Raw genomic sequence first — 17,370 nt, forward strand, 5'->3', positions numbered from 1 at the left:
TAATGATAAATATGCAGAGATAGCCAAGCCATTGTACCAGTTGCTTAGAAAGGGGCAAGCGTGGCAGTGGGGAGAAAGTCACCAACAGGTCTTCACAGAGTTAAAGCAGGCTCTGGCTAAAGCACCATCTTTAGCCTACCCAAAACCTGATTGTCCTTATTATTTGCAGTTAGGAACATTGGGAGCTGGCATCAGCACACTCCTCTGACAGGATTAGGGGACTGGGTTGCAATCAGTGGCTTATGTCTCCAGAGTTATAAGTGAGATGGAGAGACAGGTCAGTGCCTATGAGTGGGAAGTGGTCATCCTAGTCTGGGCACTTGGCTTTTGGGAGTACCTGGCGGAAAGGTCCCCTGTCATCCTTAGGACATCCCACACTCCAGTCAAGTATGTGCTTTCTGGTTGAGTGAATGAGGGTTGGGTATCATCCCTTCACTCAGCCAGCTGGACCCTCAACATCAACAGGGATATTATGGTACAGAAATCACCCCAGTTGAGTGTGCTGCCTTAGACATTGACTGAAGGCCAGGAGCATGAGTGCCCGCTTCTGTTGGGAAAGAGGCACCAGGTTTTATGGCCTCCATTTTATTTCCCCTCCCCAAGATGGCTGGCAGCCCTTGGTCACCATCTTCTGTCAGGAGAAAAGGCAGAAAAAAAGGAGGGAAATGGAAAAGGTGGGGAGATGGGTCACATGACCCTAATTTACCCAGAAACTGGAGAGTTATTAAGGGGTGAGCACCTGCCCTGCATGGCTTTCTGTGTGCAGACCACCAGCACAACTGGCAGTGATGGGGCAACAGGTGGAGGCTGCTAGGCCTTGTAGGCTGTCTGGGCAGAGAAGCCAGTCAGTACTAGGGCCACAGCCGGCAGGCTGTGAGGCCTTGTAGACCAGTTACAGTCATAGCGACTGCTAGTGAAAGAGTCAGTTTGTTTAGTTTGGGAGCTGCAGCAGGGCCTGTCTTACGCACACCCTCTTGTATAAGGTCATCCTCTATCCATACACAGGACGGCATGTTCAAGAACAGAAGAAAGAAAGAAGACTGCCACTCACTTGGGTCTCTGCATTTCCATGCTGTCACTCCTTATTCCTCCTCTTCAGCTGTGAGGCATCTACCTACCCTTCCCTGGGCATCAGGATCGTGGTAGGACAGTTTTGAACCCTTTAGTTTCCGGCCTCACGCCAGATCTTGTTAAGACACCTGGATTTTATGTTTGTGTTCTGAGTTTAGTGTTTTGTTAAATCAGTTGTTGTGTTCAGCTATTTTAGTTTTTATCATGATTAGCGCACAGTGACAGAAATGGAACAGGTGTAGGACATGTGCCCCCAAAGCAGGATTCAGTTCTGGCCTAACACTTCCAACACCATGTTACCTTTTCAAATTGAATCCAGCTTCAGTAAAGCGAAAGAGTGGGGTTTGGTTATATGGGTAGGGGATGGGAGTAGTTACTACCACGCTGGCCACTGAAAAAACTGGGTATGCTGCCTTGCAGCCCTCCTGCCATTGAGTGCTACAGGGGGCTGTAAAACCCCATTCAGTGCAAGCTGCAGAGATAGTGGCCATAGTAGCAATATTAAATGAGGAGGACAAAGACAAGCACTTACGCATTTGTGGGTAGTGAGAACGCTCACAATCAGCAGTTATCTGAGACAGGAGGGGCAGGGGACAGGAAAAAAGAGGCCCATTTTCTTAAATAGGATTATTTCTTGGCATAAATGGTCATCCACATAAGGCCTTAATGATTTAAAATACTACAGTGACCTGCTTTAAATAACATCAACCAAGGAAGAAGTCCTGACAGTGTGATTCTTATTAGCCCACTGAGTAGCCTCTTGCATGAATTAGTGGAAGATCCATCACTAGGGCTATTTAAAAATAAAGTAGAAAATATACTGAAAATAAGAATAATAAATTTCATAATCATGAAGTAATAAATTCAACTCAAGCAGTTAACTAAATCCCTGTTTCAGAACCTAAATAAGTAAGAGACCTACAACTTCAAAACTGAATACTGTAGATTTATATGTGTAATTTTAGGAACACAAGTTTTAAATCTGCAGTCTTAATGATGTTCATTTCGGGAAATGATCCTCCCTTTGGCCATTTGGCATTCATGTGCTCATTTCTGCTAGCATATAAAATATTAATGAATGCAAGCATTATAAAAAAAAGCTTGTGATGCACACCTTAAAATTGTCATGCCTCTAAAACATGGATGGTCAAGACAGTGTGAACAATTCATAGACTGAAAGAAACCCAGACACATGCCTCAGTGTTTTCATACCTACTTTGAAAAATAGGTAAGAATCAGCATGAAAATTACTGAAAATACATCTGAATCTTATTTCCATTCTCATCGTCTTTACATAGCACCCTCAAACTATGCTGCAAGAGGATGTACTGTTATCTTCTCCCTGTGTCTTCAAGGGAAAGGTGAAGTTGATCAACAAGAAAATTTGTATTTGACAACCTATCACTGGTAATATGATCACACTTCCTTAATTCTGAAGCTGCCTTAAAAACACAAAGTAAAGTGTAGCCATGTTAGTCTGTCCGTGTCTACACGTGCCCCAAACAGCGCTTCATTAGCATGCGGGCGGCAGCGGCGCTTCGAAATGGGGCACGTGTAGAATGGAGGGAAAAAACCCTCCTAACAGGGGCACTGGAGCAACTGGAAACCTTATACATAACTTAAGCAACTTCAAGCCAGGGGGTGCTGTAGCACCCTCTGCCCTGCACCCCTAATTCCAGAACATCTTCCTCCTAAGTTTGACCATAAAGTTGTTGGGGGGGAAAAAAGTGTTTCACTCCTTAGTCTGCTAACGCTGAAAGTGCTGCCGTAAGCCTGACGAACGCCACTCTGGCAATTGCCAGATCGTTGTCTAATTGGACACCGTACGAACAGCTTCTGTTCAATGAGAATTTTTTTCTCCTGCTTGTTTTGAGAGTCACAAAGTGGGGGCGGTCAGGCCAGGCCAGCTTAGGTCATAGCTTTTATTGGCTCGGCTTCTGCGGGTGGGAGGGACGCGCTGCGGAGTACCCCAGGGCTGCTCTCCCCGAAGGCGGGCGGCAGTGCCCCAACGGCCGGGCTGGCAACCGCTGACACCCCGCCCACTGCGCGGGCCGGCTCCAGTGCTTCCGGAGCCGAACCCGTCGCGCGCCGCTCCCACGCGCGCGTCCGCCCGGGGAGCGAGGGGCGTGGTCGCAGTTACACAATAAGGTCAAGGAGACTCAAACCCGCCCGCACAAACCCCGCCCCTGCGCGCTCTACCCAATGAGCGGTTAGGGGCGGAATCGGCCTCGCTCTGGTGTAGGCAGCTGCTATATAGAAGTCTCCGGGGGCGCTTTCTTCCTTTTCCTGCCGAGATTCGGAGCTGGTGGTGCACTTTAGCGCTAGGTTTGCGGGAGTGCTGTGGGCGGTGGCTGGGCTTGTGGGGTCACTGCTCTCGGGAGGCCCACGACGCGATTCACGCTTCCCTCCGAGGCTGTGCCGCGTTGTCCCCTGACGGGGGTAGGGCTGGGTGTGCCTCGGGGCGGCCGTGGCCTAATAGGGACCCCAGGAACTACGTGTCCCAGCAGGCAGCGCTCCTCTGAGCTGCCACCTGTTCCTGGCGCGGGGCACGCTGGGAACGGCGGCCCGCCGAGTCTTGCGGGCTGGGCTTGGTAGCTCGCGGTGGCGTAGGGCCGTCTGAGACGTGGCGTGAGCGGTTGGTCTCGGCTGCTGCGTCGATTGAGTCTTGCGGGTGCTGCGCTCGTGGCGGCGCCCCGCTCTGGTTCTTGGTGCGGCCCAAATGCGGTGTTAGTCCCCGCGCTGTCACGGAGCCTGAAACAGCCTTGGCCCAAACAGGGACCTGCCGTGCAGCCCCAGACTGCTCCTACTTCCTCTCCTGTTACAACCTGCTCGGACCTCAGCGGCCTTCAGCAGCTAAGTAGTCTAAGTCTCTGCTCTGTCACAGCTCATCTTTATGTGTGGCGCGCTCCTACTTGAGGCCAGGCATCCTCAAGAAGCCTACTGCTTTCCTGCCTATCAGGGATCAGCCGTGCATTTGTAGTAAACTTGCTTTAGCCATGTTAATGGTGCTATAGTGCTATGAAGTTGAGACGGTGTCACCGGGGAGAGTAGAAAGTGTCTGGCTGAAACTGAGGCTAAATAAGGGAATAGCAAAATATAGCTGACAGTAGCATTGAAGTTTTTTTTACAGCAAAGCGTATTGCTTCATGGCTCCTTGGCGATAAATTTATGGTTCTCTGATAGCTGTATTTCCTGATAGTTATGGTGGCTAAATTATTTCATGTTAAAAATCCCCTTTTTAGTGCAGGTGTAATTCCCACGTCATGTAAGTTAGTGGCTTGGTATTACTATGCTTAAAACCAGAAACACAAAAACTGAAGTTGGCTGGGAATCTTAATTGGGCATATTACAAATTATTCTAACTGGGAACTGGAGACTACACTCAAGGTGAGTTACATATCAAACTCAGCTCTTTTCCTAATCTGTTTTGTCTCTCGTGAGTTTAGCTCATCTCTTGTATGTGGGACTGTCTGTGATGACACAGAATCAGTGATCTTAGCTATAGTATGTGTACTGGGATTCTTCATACTTAAGGTGGTTAATAGGATAAGAGGGGAGTCCAGTTTATACACATGGGCACTGCTTTATACCCTGACCCTAGCAAACAAGAAGGCCAGCAAGTGAAAGAAGTTCTTCAGGACACTTCAGGCAAGAAAAGGGGAGTGAAGCAGAGCTAATATTTTGGTACGAGAAGGAAGTAGCAGTGCACAGGTGGATGCTACTTTGCTTTTCTGCTTCATTTTTGTGGCAGAATACCAGAGCAGTGTTTCTTCTAAAGCCTGATAGAATAAACTTTTTATGTCAAGCCCCACTTTTTCCTTTTGGCATACATAAGAAAACAAGTATGTAGAATGTGAACACTATATTAAATTATATAGAAAAGTGAATGCACATACACAAAACAGTAACATTGCAACACTTTTAATTAGGTGAGTGGCTGCTATATTCAGGTTCAATCATGCCGTGCCCCCTTTTTGAAATTTCCTGCCCGTAAGGGGACCTGCACCCCTGCTCTAGAGAGAGGATGACAAAGGAGCAGAAGGCCCAGAGCTTCAGCAGCTGAGTGTCCTTGAGCCATTGAAAGACACTGAGTGGTACTACAGCAGCAAGTCCAAGTAGAATGGACAATATCAGAAGTATGTGTGGGTGGCTTTGATTGAGTGGTTAAGAAGCTTGAATGTGAATATTGAAATGTGGAGTCTCATAGTACAGGGATCTGCATCCTCCAGCACACATGCCAAGACTGGGAGATAAGGCAGGAGCTTAGTCGTGACCCTCTAGCCATGCAGCTAGGCACTTGTGCAACTTTAAGGTGCATGTCAGTAGATTAACATGCACAAACTCCAACACTGCCTAAGCTCGTCCACCTCCACAGCAGCTCTCACTGCCCTGCCCCTGGTCAGTGGGTGTCCTGGCTGCTCCCAGGGATGAGGGTGTGTTTTGGGGGAGGGTGAGCAGGCTTAGGGACTGGAGGGGGAGGTGTTGAAGTCATGGGCAGTCAGCCACGTTGGGTGCCTGCAAAGGCTGCGTTGGGAGGTGGATAACATTTTGGATGTAGATGCATGGGGAAGCAGGAGAGTTGCCCGTTGTCAGAGATTGGAGCAGGCAAGTGGGTTGCTGCTGTAGAGGTTGAAGCTGGGTTAGGTGTGTATTGCATATCCTGCAAAAACTGTTGCTCTTTGCATATGCCTAGTACTTACAGGAAAATGTATTGTTCTTTGACAGTCTTCAGTTTCCCCCATGTGCACCAGCCTTATGTTATTCTGAGGCATCCGGAGGGAGAGAAGAAGCAAAGTCATCAAACAGTAGTGTGGGGTTTTTTTTTTGTTTTTTTCAAATTACTCTGATCCTGACAGCAGGAAGAATTGGGTCTCAGCAAGTAATGGCGTTTTGTAAGAAAGCAAAGTTAGATGTTCGCTCATTTCGGCCTTCTTGGACAGAGGAATATGGATTTGTTCAGCATGAAGATCGTGCAGTCTGTGCTCTGTGTTGTGAGAGCGTTGTTTGCCGCACATCAAGTGTTCAAAGACACTTTCAGACAAAGCATGAGCGACACTTCACAGATGAGGTGAGCAAAGCTGAGTCAATCAAACAGGCCATTGTCAGATTTGAAAAGCAAAGCAACGTGTTAGCTAATAAAAATCAAGCTATTGAAGGAAGTTACAAAATTGCACATTGTATTGTAAAACACGGGAAGCCGTTTACAGATGGATATTATATAAAAGAGGCTTTTCTCAGTTGTTCTGATGTTTTGTTCAATGACTTGCCCAATAAAGACACAGTCATCTCCAGAATAAAAGATTTGCCTCTGTCTGCTGGGTCAGTGGAGAGGTGCATAGGTGAAATGGCAGAAAACATTAACAAGCAGCAGATGGTGGCATTAAAAGATGCAGCAGTATTTAGTGTTGCACTTAAGTGTGTGGACATAAACGACGTACCACAGTTAGCAGTTCTTGCAAGGTACTGTGACTCGGACAAAATTCAAGAAGAGTTATGCTGCCTAAAAGCCATGCATGGAACAACAGGGGAAGATACAGCGAAGATGTTTGTTAATCATTTTGAGGAAAGAGGTATTGAGATCACAAAAATATTTTCTGTGACAACTGACGGTACCTCTGCTATGGTTGGGAAAAGGGGATTTGTAAAGATCATTGAGGATCATGTTGGCCACCAGATTGTACCTTTTCATTGTATTATTGACCAAGAAAATCTTTGTGCCAAGATTTCTAACTTTGAGCTTAATAATGTGATGATTACAGTTGTGAAGATCGTGAATTTTCTTGTTGCTCAATCTGCCGTGACACGTAGGCAGTTTCAGGCACTGCTTGAGGAAATTGACAGATCACACAAGGACGTTCCACTTCACAGCAACGTTCATTGGATAAGCCGTGGAAAAGTTTTGACGTACTTTGTGGATTATCTTGATGCAATCAAGATCTTTTTGTCAGAAAAAGGTCAAAACTACCCTGAACTATATGATGACAAATGGGTCACGCAACTAATGTTTCTAACAGACATCACCACTCATCTAAACGAACTGAGCTTCCATCTGCCAGGTGCAGGCCACACTGTTATGGGTCTTTTTGAAACTTGGAAGGCATTTGTTGCAAAAGTTGCAGGTTTTTCTACAGACATTGACACCTTCGCTTTCTGCTATTTCCCACATCTTAGAGAACTATTGAAATATTGCACCATCAGTGTTGCTGAGATTAAAGTATATCTGCAAGAACTTGCATCAGAACTTTCTGCCAGATTTCAAGATTTCCGATGTTTTGGCCCAATCTTTTCCTTTCTAATCAAACCAGACAACTTTGATGCTGATGACCTGGATTCAACAGTATTTCAATGGATGGGTGTTGAGGATTTTGAAATGCAGCTCATTGAATTGCAGTGTTCAGTCTTATGGTCCTCCAAGTTTAGGGATCTGCGTCGCACACTTGAGTCTACCAAGGGAGATCATGGGGTCTCTATCATGGCCTGTTGGAATTCCCTGCCTGTGAAATTTGACTGTTTGAAGAAGGTGGCATTTGCACTGCTCTCAGCCTTTGGCTCAACTTACCTCTTTGAACATATATTTTCACATGTGAAGGCAGTTCTTTGTTTCTCAGAGAATCAGTTAACAACTGAGCACTCAGAGGCTTGTGTACTGCTTAAAGTATCAAACTACAAGCCTGAGATTGGAGAACTTGCCAAGGCAAAGCAAGGTGAAGGATCACCCTAAATGGTAAAGGTCTGCATCTTTACTTACTAATAAAGTTTGTAAGTAGGACTGTTAGTGAGTTTATATCACTAACATTCAGCCCACACACTGAGTTCAAAAGGTAAAATTTCATCATGCCCCCTTGGAAAGGTTGCTGAACACTGCTTTAGTGTAGAAACTCATTTTGAGTTAAGATTATTCACAGCACAAATTAACTCTTAACAGGACACCCTAAGTCTGAGCTCGTATTTAAAACTCAGCATAGCTGGCACATCCTTAATTACATAGGTAACTTAAGTCACACCATAATTGAAAATACTAACGAAATACAGTATGGGTGTTTCCCCATTTTATTTCACACTTATGCATTCTGTCATTTGGGAAATGATCTTCTATATACCTTTCAACATTCGAAACAGCTTTGAGAGAAAGAACCAAGGTAGAAACACAACTAACAAGTTTTAAATAATAAAAATGAGAATAGTGGACTCCTGCTTAAAGGAACATAACAACTTTAAAGTAACAGTTGACTCCTTTAAGATTATGATAGTGGATGATGTTTTTATTTGGCAATGTTTTTTTACATGATCAGTTGCCATGTTCTGTGATGGTCTTTTATACAGCAACAGAACACTTGCTAAGTCTAAAAATTAATATGAGGGGTTAAAGGACTAGTTTATTAGCTGAAACCACTTAGTTCTTTTCTAAATGTAAGCTTCAAGTAGGTGGTGTCTAAGTTTTGATACTTAACATGTAAAGGCTAAAATATCTATGGACCGTGCACATAAAGGATGAACTAACCCTGGACCAGTGATCCAAAAGAAATTTAGTCCCTGTATAATGACAGTATTAAAATCTTCTTGGATTCAGCCAGATCTGTTTTGATAGCAAGCTGAAAGGAAATAGCACTGGGGGGAGGGGAGTTTGGGTTGGGTTTTGTTTTTTTTTTTTTGAAGGCTAAAAGTTGTTCATGATCTGCATATTTGTTTTTATAATTAGCTGTTAAAATTTTATATTTGTTCTAGGAACTTTGGAGATACGCTGGAAGTTGTGCAGAAAAATTAAGGTCTGCTTCAAGAACGTTTTGAACTTAGTTGGGCTGGAATGGGCACTACATTTTTGGTTTGGTCAGTTGAATGCTCCAAAGTGTTTCAGTTTTATAAAACACTCTTCATGTCCTTAATTACGTTTAAATAGATGATCTTTTAGAGTATGTGCTAGAGCAGGGGTCACCAACCCCCAGCACATGTGCCAAGAGTGGCATATGATCAGATTTTCATCTGCATCAGCCCTACCCCTCATCTCCCATGCAGTTGGGAGCTTGCACAAAGCTATACTGCCTGTGGATTAACAAAAGGCCGGCTAATGTTGCCAACCATCACCTAAACGGTAAATCTCTGCATCTTTATTAATGAAGCTGTTATAAGTAGGACTGTTAGTGACTTTAAGTAGTATCACCTGCACTGAGACCATACGTAGAGGTCAGAGGTTCAAACTTCAGCACTCCAATTCGGAAAAGTTGCTGACTCCTGGCAATATGCCAGAAAGCTTCTGGCTTTTATAGTGGTCCATCAGTGATGAAACTATCCCGAACCTGACTTGCTGATGAGAAATTTCATACGGATCTGGCTTCTGAGATGAGACCACTGTAGTACAGGACAGCTGACCTGATTTAAAACAGTGCTTTGTGGTTCAACTACTTGGATATTAAAAAGGCTGTTTATCATTAAAGTTTTTCCATTGATGCAGCTGGTCAATTCGCTTTTGAGCTGTGCAACTGGACATGCACTCATGAAATGGTCACACTCAGACTGAAGTCTTGCACTGGTCAGTGTATGCTGCTGTCCGGAATCATTCCTGGAATTCCTGGCAGGGCATTTGGCTGTGGTCACATGGATGGCAGAATTTGTTTTGCAAATCTGGGAAATTACAATAGGAGGAGTCAGTTGTAATTCTTTTGAAAAATCTCAGCCTAAAGCATTAATTGTCAATGGTATTTTTTGTTTAGTTGAACTTCCCTCTTAATCAGCAGGCTTGAAGTGGAACGCTCCACTCCTCACTCTACTGTCCTGTACCTGCACATTTAACTGTTTCAGATATTTTAAAAAACTGTTTTATGTATATTCAGTCAGCATTTTTGGCATTGGACTTCTTCCCTGATGTGAGTCAGTGATAGACAGTTTGCACATATAGAAGCCAAAAACGTGGACAGGCCTTTAGGGACAAGGTCAAATTGACTATGCCCTGTGTTATAACTACTAGGACCCTTGTCTTGGCATTCATATTTTGTCCTGCTTCCAGGAGCTGATTAGATACTCTTAAAACTAACCTTCATAAGAAACTTGATACTGGGATTCTGGCTTTTTGTAATCTATACTGTATCTGCAATAGTGTTCCTTTATCACCTGTGAGGTTTTTGGTCCTAGGGCAAATATAATTACAGTTCAGAACTGTCATCAGTGGAGATGGGATGTTTGTGGACATCATATCATATGCCACCTCTTAACATCCTGACCTTATTTGGGCCAATGTTTGTTTTTTACATATGTACTTGCATAATCCTAATTTCCTGTGCTCTGAACTTGTATACATGGTGTTAAACTGCATCTGGATAGGTGGCAGACTAGTGGAAACTTCTTGACTTTAACACAGTTGCTTTAGGAAAAACTTTTTCAAAATAATAAACATGTTGACTCTTAGTGGTATTCAGTTTCACTGAATTGCTGTGCAATTTGTCTTGTTGCAGAGAGCTGTGAAGACTATACAATATTAAAGGGTATGTATTGTAATCAATATCAGCATTAAGTGTGAGTAATCCTGGTTTGATCAGTGATGATATTCTCAAACCTAATTTCTTGATGAAAAAATCATATGGATCTGGCTTGTGCGATTAGATCACCATGAGAGTCATTCTATTTTTTCTAAACACTAGAGCCATGTAAAAAGTAGTATTTTAAACTGGGGGTAGCTTTTTGTTAACTTGATAGACTTCGTATCTCTGTCTAGAATCAGGCCACTTCAGTTTCCATTTCTATTGCAGTTAAAAGTCCTACTTCCCAATTACTTTTTATTGCTTGCCCAGATATTTAAAACATATGAATATTTTTATTTGGTTGTACCTGCTGTTTTGGGGCCTATTTGGAGTTAGTTATTCATCATGGCCTGAGAATTTAACTTGGTAATTACCTCCAATTTTGACAGGAGTGCAGGAATTTGTCATGATCACCATGTGTTTACTTGTAAGGCTGAGTACTTAACAAGGGTGCCAGCTGAATGTGAGTATGAAAGTTAGATGTTTTAGGGTAACACGTGAGTTATAAGGGGAATACTTTCTCTGTACTCACACTTCCTTGTCAACTGCTGGGAGTGAGCCATATCCACCCTCACTGAATTGGCCTAATTAACACTTAGTAAGCATATTCCTTCTTTTGATATGCTAGTACATCCATAATTCTTTACATCTGATTTCTGCTCCGTGCATCTAATGGAGTCATTTTTACCCATGAGAACTTATGCCCAAATTAGTTGGTGTATTAGGTGCCACAGGACTCATTACTAAAGGTGGGCAGGGTTACACTTTCAGCTTTACAGAATTTGTAGAATGTTTACAATGTGGTATACATTTAATAGTATAGCTTATTGGTCTCTAATATGAAAGGATAAATGTTAGACTTATACATTGAATGGCATTAGCACATTTTCTGCTTATTATTGTTAGTCATTTTTAATTCTAATTTTTTTTCTGACTAGTGAAGTAATGGAAAAAGTAGGAGCAGATGCATTTAGTTATTCAGGTATGTGTTCTCTCTATTTGTTGGAAAGTGTGAATGGTTCCTGTATTTATTTATATGGGGGGGAGGTGAGGGGGTGATTTCTCACTTTATAGATTTCTATAGGCTTAACTCAGTCGAATAGCTGAATTCAGTTTATACTGGATAAGGACATCATCTTCCCAACACCCTACATACATTGGTAACTTTAATGAGCCTTAGGGCCTAATTAACGCTGTTCATTTCTACTCTCGGCATCTCTGAAATATCAGTGGGCATTCTGGGCTGAGCATATTGCTCTCTGAGTTTTACAAGGCAGAGAACTTAATTTAAACATTTATTCAAGCACTGCATTTTAAACTTCAATTAAATTGTAATTTCTTGGGCCCTCTCCATGATCATATTCTGAACCTGAATTTGTTGCTTAAACTCGATATAGGTCTGGCTTCTTAAATAGGATCTGAAGAGATCCTAGAAATACTCCATTAGAGAAATTCAAATGGCTAAATCTCCGAGCTATTTAACTTTAAAAGCCTACTTTGAAAGAGTAACTTCATTTACTTGGGTAAAATGTAATACTTTGCTCTGTGGATTGTGTCTAAAGTGAGCCATTTTAGTTTCTCCCCCCTCCCCCTTTTTTTTTAGTGATGAGGTGGAATTTCTGTGACATCACCTGACAAGTATGGATGGTATCACTGGAAGGAAGTCTGACATCTGAAGAGGCTCAGATACCATGGCTTACAACAAAAAAAAACACCTGGGTTTATACTTCTGAAAATAGATTGTGGAATTGTTACATAATTCTGAAATGTTGCATAGTACAGATGTGGTCACTTTCTGGTTTTCCAAAAGCTGAGCCATTTTGCAGAAATCTGAAGGTCTTGCCAAAAATAAAGACTCTACTCCCTCTACTGAATTGAGTCAGATTTAACCTTCTCTTTCCAGATATGGCTTTGTCCAGGAGATCATGGTGGCTGAAGAACTAAAACATCTTTAAATCAACCTTTTTTAAAAACTTAGCATTTTTTTTCCCCGCTCATCATCACAGAGACTCCTCACTTAGAAACAGAAAATATTAAAGTGAATAAACCAGACACTTTGCCCACCAGCAAGTATCACTATGGTTTTGGGAAAAAAAAAAGCTTACAAGCTCTTGAGTTTTACAGAATGACTTTTACCTTTTGCACTTTTAGCAAGGTTTATTGCTTCTGATAACGGGGGTTGACAGGAAGCAGAAGGTGGGGGGAATTCCATGTGCTGTTTTCTACATGTTCTTTATTCACATCTGAATAAAGATTTTTAAAAAAAAAAAAAAAAAAAGATGGCTGGTGTGTGTCAAATGTGGGGTGACTTGAGCCATTCCTTGATAGCTGCTTTGTACTTAAGAACTACAAAGATGAAATGGCCAACCATTGCACCAGCTCAAACACTGGGCCAGACAAATGAAACTTCACTCTCTACTTGAGCACTCGGTGGGGCGGCATGGACTATTAGTGATGGAAGCAGTTTGTTTCTGACTCTTCCACAGGAGCATTCTATGAAAAACCTGTGCAGTATTGAGAGCATTTGATAGAGCTTCTCAAATAGTGAGCCAAAACAATACTAGTCTTAGTCAAGTGATTCTGCTCGTTTGCCTCCTTGCAGTCAGCACCATCATTCTTCTAAACTCTTCTAGAGAAGATAGTGCTGCACTGTATTTAGAAAAGGTTAGACATTCTGAGAAGACCCATATATCACTTTTTATTAGCAGTCTGAGTATATGGGTACTTTTAAGAGCTTGACTTAAATACTTAAGCTGTGTTTCCTCCTAAGAGGTGATGTTAACACACTATAGAAATGTGGAAGTTGGAGCAAAATTAAATTTCAGGCTCAGCTGATATCTTTTTGGGTACCCTAGTACATTGTGCACCATACATTCCAAAAGTTGTTCTGGGATTTGCTCCATGATCTAGTCTTTTTTTTTTTTTTTTTGTCCCATTTTAATCAAACCTAGAAAATCTGCCATCCCTAATTAATAAATGGAGGCCTCTCCAGCCACAGAAGGGTTTTTAAAACAAAAGGAGTAGGGTTTATCCACTGATTTGATAAGAGGGATAGGGCCAGCACTAAACATAGTGCAGCTAAAATATTCCCCCCACCCACACATACACGCACCTTGGAAGTTGAGCTGGGCTACTGGATCGGTGCGGGAGGGACAATGATTCCGAAAACTATTTTTGTCACTAATTGCAAGACTGGGAAGAAGTACATGCTGCCTCTTTTTTAAGTGAAATTGCTTCTTCAAAAATCAATGTGATATTTGGTTTTAATATGGTATTTTGTGTTCATTGCTTTGGGTGGCAGTTCAGTTTTGTAAATAAAGCATTTAAACGTTTGAAACATAAGCATTGTGTTTAGTTCTTGTCAAAACTTCCTGGAAGCAGTAATTCAGGTAGGCAGGGTAAGAAATGCTGTTTGAGAACAGACTTTTAGTTAAGAATGTTAACTACTGAATTGATATTTGCTGGTGGTCTGCCTCCTAACCTCCTGACTCTGGCTTCCAGCACTCAGAGGCCCACACCTGGCTTACTGAGCAAAGAGAAGCAGGCGGAGGCTCTGGTGGGTGGGGGACTACATTCTGCCTGGACTGAATTTGAGCAGGCCTGCATTTGTAACTATGTTGGTCTGTGGCAGGCTGTCTGTTTCACTTTCTAATCATCCAGAGGTTTTTTGACCTTGGGGCCAACGTTAAAATTGCTTTGATCTCCTGCCCATGTCCAGAAAGAAGTCGTTAGGTGGCTACTGGGCCACATGATATGAAAGTTTCTCAGGCAGTAGTGAAATTTGAACTTGATTTATGGTTGTGGGTCATTGGCTGGAACTACAAAGCAGAACTCTGCTGTGTTGGGAAAGTACAGAAGGCTTTTAGGTAGTACTTAATTGCTGTACACAACATTAAACAGTATTTTGAGAACAAATGCTTTTCTGCCATTTGTTTTTTTCCTACCCTTCACATTTTCTTTCCTTTTCACCCCCTCTACTATCAGTACTTAAATGTGAATATCATTGGGCTTAACAGATCAGCTGGACTAACGGGGGCATGGAGTCCATGCTCCTAATGGTGTGCCATATATCTAAACTGTAAACAGGGCAGTATGTGGCCTATTATGGCTATAAATTGTCATGGGGGTGAGGCACTGATTAACAATATTTACCTGAATGCTAGAGATGCATACCTACATGTCCACGCCCAAGAACTTCCCCATCTACACTACCACTGTTAGCAAAGACAGTATCCCACTGCCAGAGCCTTTTTCCTGCGACAGTTAAAGGTACTGGCAACAGGCTCCGACATCTCCCTTCCACCTGAACTTCTAACTTGACAGTTGCATTCTGAAGCATGGGTGCAGCTTGCTGTTTGTAATGTCACATACCTGGACACAGGCTACAGACTGCCACGATAAGCTGCATTGCAGCTGAAGAGTAATGCCAGGCACCCTGCAGCCTTGGAAAGGCAGCACTGTTGACTTAGTCATATTATTGTAACAAGGAAAGACAGCCAATAAAAAAAAATAATCTTTAGTTTCTACAGATCTTTTTCCATTGTTTGTAGTGCACTAATTGCAAATGTGGGTTTTTCAACCTGGGAGTAGAATATTCACTGCAAAAAGTTAGTCTTCATTGTTCAATGGAAAATTTCCTATGATTGAATTTTAACTATTAGCTCATTTTAATTATGTAGAATAACACAGTGTATTACAAATGCCCATAAACTACCTTTGTTTTGAGAGTTGACCACTCAGAAGACAGGATATCAAACTGCCTGTTTTTATATTAAGGTAACTTGCCCTTGCAGCAAATTAAGCTAATTACAGCAAATTAAGCTAAACTAATAACTATTTGGTATTCTTGAGACCTGACTGGTGCTGGATGAGAGAATTTGCCAGGCCACAGAAGCTCAATAGTGTCTAGCAGCATTGCCAACATTTTCACTGCTTACTGGGCTCTTGGGAGACATTTGGGGTAAATTACAGCTAAATAACAGTACAGAACACTTGAGAGCCAGCTCTGGCGGCTGGAAACAAACTTCGTGGGACCATGAGAAACTTGGCTACACCCGTAAGTGGTCATCTGTCTGACTTAAAATCTTGCCAGATTACAGGTGTTAATGAGATTTCTGAATTAGAGAGGTTCAACCACTATTGTATAACAAGTGTCAGAGCTACACTATTCTCATATAATGTCTACCAGAAACACATATATACTATCATCATCATCTTCAATAACTGTGGGCTCAGCGCCTGTTGGTGTCTGATGCCTCTCTCACTATTCCTTTCCATCTTTCCCTGTCCAGTGCGGTGTGGCTTAGTTTCTGCAGACTAGCTTCACACCAACCTACTATATCATCTATCCATTCTCTGTGGAGTCTGCTTCTCATATTCAGACTGTCCATTATGTCAAATACAAGGGTCTTGCTTTTTCATTCGCTGTTCATTCTGCATATACGCCCAAATAGCTGTAGCTTCTGTTTTATAACGTCCTACAGCAGACTCTATTTTGGCTGTATCTTTCTGTATAATTCCTCAGTGGTGGTCTTCTGCATCCATCCTATTCTCAGAATATTTCTGTAACACCTCCTTTGGAACGCCAATATCCTTCTTTTCGAATCTTTTGTTATCACCCATGTCTCACATCTGTACAACATGCTGCTGAATACACACGTTTTCAAGATGTTTAGCTTTGTTCCTAAACAAATCGCTTTGCTTTTCCAGATCTTATCCATCATCTTCAAACTCGCTCTTGCTTTCACTATTCTAGTTGCTATTTCCTTTTTACAGTTTAGATCGTACTTTCTGTTGCTCCCCAGATCTGTAAACTTCTCTACATTTTTAGTTCACCACCATTGACGCTGATCTTCCTATTTCCTTATCTCTAAATACCATTGCTTTTGTTTTATCGATGTTCATAATCAGTCTGTACCGCTTCCCTTCTTTGTTTAGCACCTGCACCGTTTTCGCTAGCTTCTTCTCATCTTCAATGATAACTGTATCATCTGCGAACCTCACATTGTCAATTCTTTTCCCTTGCACAGATATCCCTTCTACTTCTTCCTTGATCTTGTCCTTCGCTCTCTCCAGATGTGTGATGAAGATACTTGGCGATATTGGATCTCCTTGTCTCGTACCTCTGCTAGTTTTAAACCAACTTTCCAACTCGCCACATGTTCTCACTGTTGCTTTTGCATTGTCATTGATGCCTTTCAACAACTATATCAGTCTTCTATCCACTCCATACAACTCCAACACAGCCCATCACTTTATGATCTATACTCTCAAATGCCTTTTGAAAATCGACAAAGTAACTGTATACATTCTTGTTCTTTCGTCAAGCTTTCTCCACTCTCAGTGCCAATATCTGCTGTATGGTACTTCGATCTTTTCTGAATCCTGCTTGCTTGTCTTCTGTATGTTCTTCTATCTGCAATCTTAGTGTCTCTGTCAGTATCATCAGCACCTTGCCTAGATGACTCATTAGGGCAATCATTCTGTAGTTCTTGCACTCCAATGTACTTCCTTTCTTGTGTATTGTCATTAGCATGGATCTTGTCCATTCCTTAGGTGCCTTCACTTCTTTCCATGCTATGTTACATAGTTGGTGTACTTCTTAAATCATGCTTTCTCCCCTGTATTTGATCATCTCTCCTCTGATCTTATTATTTCCAGGGCTCTTGTTGTTTAATCATTTCAGTGCTTTTTCTACTTCCTCCTTCAAAATATACAAAACAAAATTATATGGAAAATATTAAAATAGCTGCAACATGGAGAAAAAAACTGAAAGAAGATCATTCAC

At 42.2% G+C, this 17,370-nt stretch overlaps 1 protein-coding gene and 2 non-coding genes across 25 annotated transcripts in view; all 3 read left to right on the forward strand.

Moving 5' to 3' along the window:
- Positions 1–3,325: 3,325 nt before the first annotated feature.
- The window catches only part of LOC142011452 (general transcription factor II-I repeat domain-containing protein 2A-like), a 38,305-nt gene continuing 24,260 nt past the window's right edge, over positions 3,326–17,370 (forward strand). For 6 of the 23 annotated variants that reach the window (XM_074990921.1, XM_074990923.1, XM_074990922.1 and 3 more), the window contains exons 1-5: positions 3,327–4,458; positions 5,797–7,801; positions 8,797–8,837; positions 10,518–10,547; positions 11,522–11,565. In XM_074990921.1, the coding sequence (XP_074847022.1) occupies positions 5,954–7,792 (1,839 nt within the window). In that variant the 5' untranslated portion in view covers positions 3,327–4,458; positions 5,797–5,953 and the 3' untranslated portion in view covers positions 7,793–7,801; positions 8,797–8,837; positions 10,518–10,547; positions 11,522–11,565. The other 17 variants (XM_074990915.1, XM_074990913.1, XM_074990919.1 and 14 more) reach the window with 17 other exon arrangements.
- On the forward strand, positions 9,341–9,410 carry LOC142011731 (small nucleolar RNA SNORD50). The gene has a single exon (XR_012645195.1). It is a non-coding gene; the product is annotated as a small nucleolar RNA SNORD50 (small nucleolar RNA).
- LOC142011732 (small nucleolar RNA SNORD50) lies at positions 10,596–10,662 on the forward strand. The gene has a single exon (XR_012645196.1). It is a non-coding gene; the product is annotated as a small nucleolar RNA SNORD50 (small nucleolar RNA).

Source organism: Carettochelys insculpta, chromosome 3 (assembly GCF_033958435.1).
Source record: "Carettochelys insculpta isolate YL-2023 chromosome 3, ASM3395843v1, whole genome shotgun sequence".
NCBI classification, from domain to species: Eukaryota; Metazoa; Chordata; order Testudines; family Carettochelyidae; genus Carettochelys; species Carettochelys insculpta.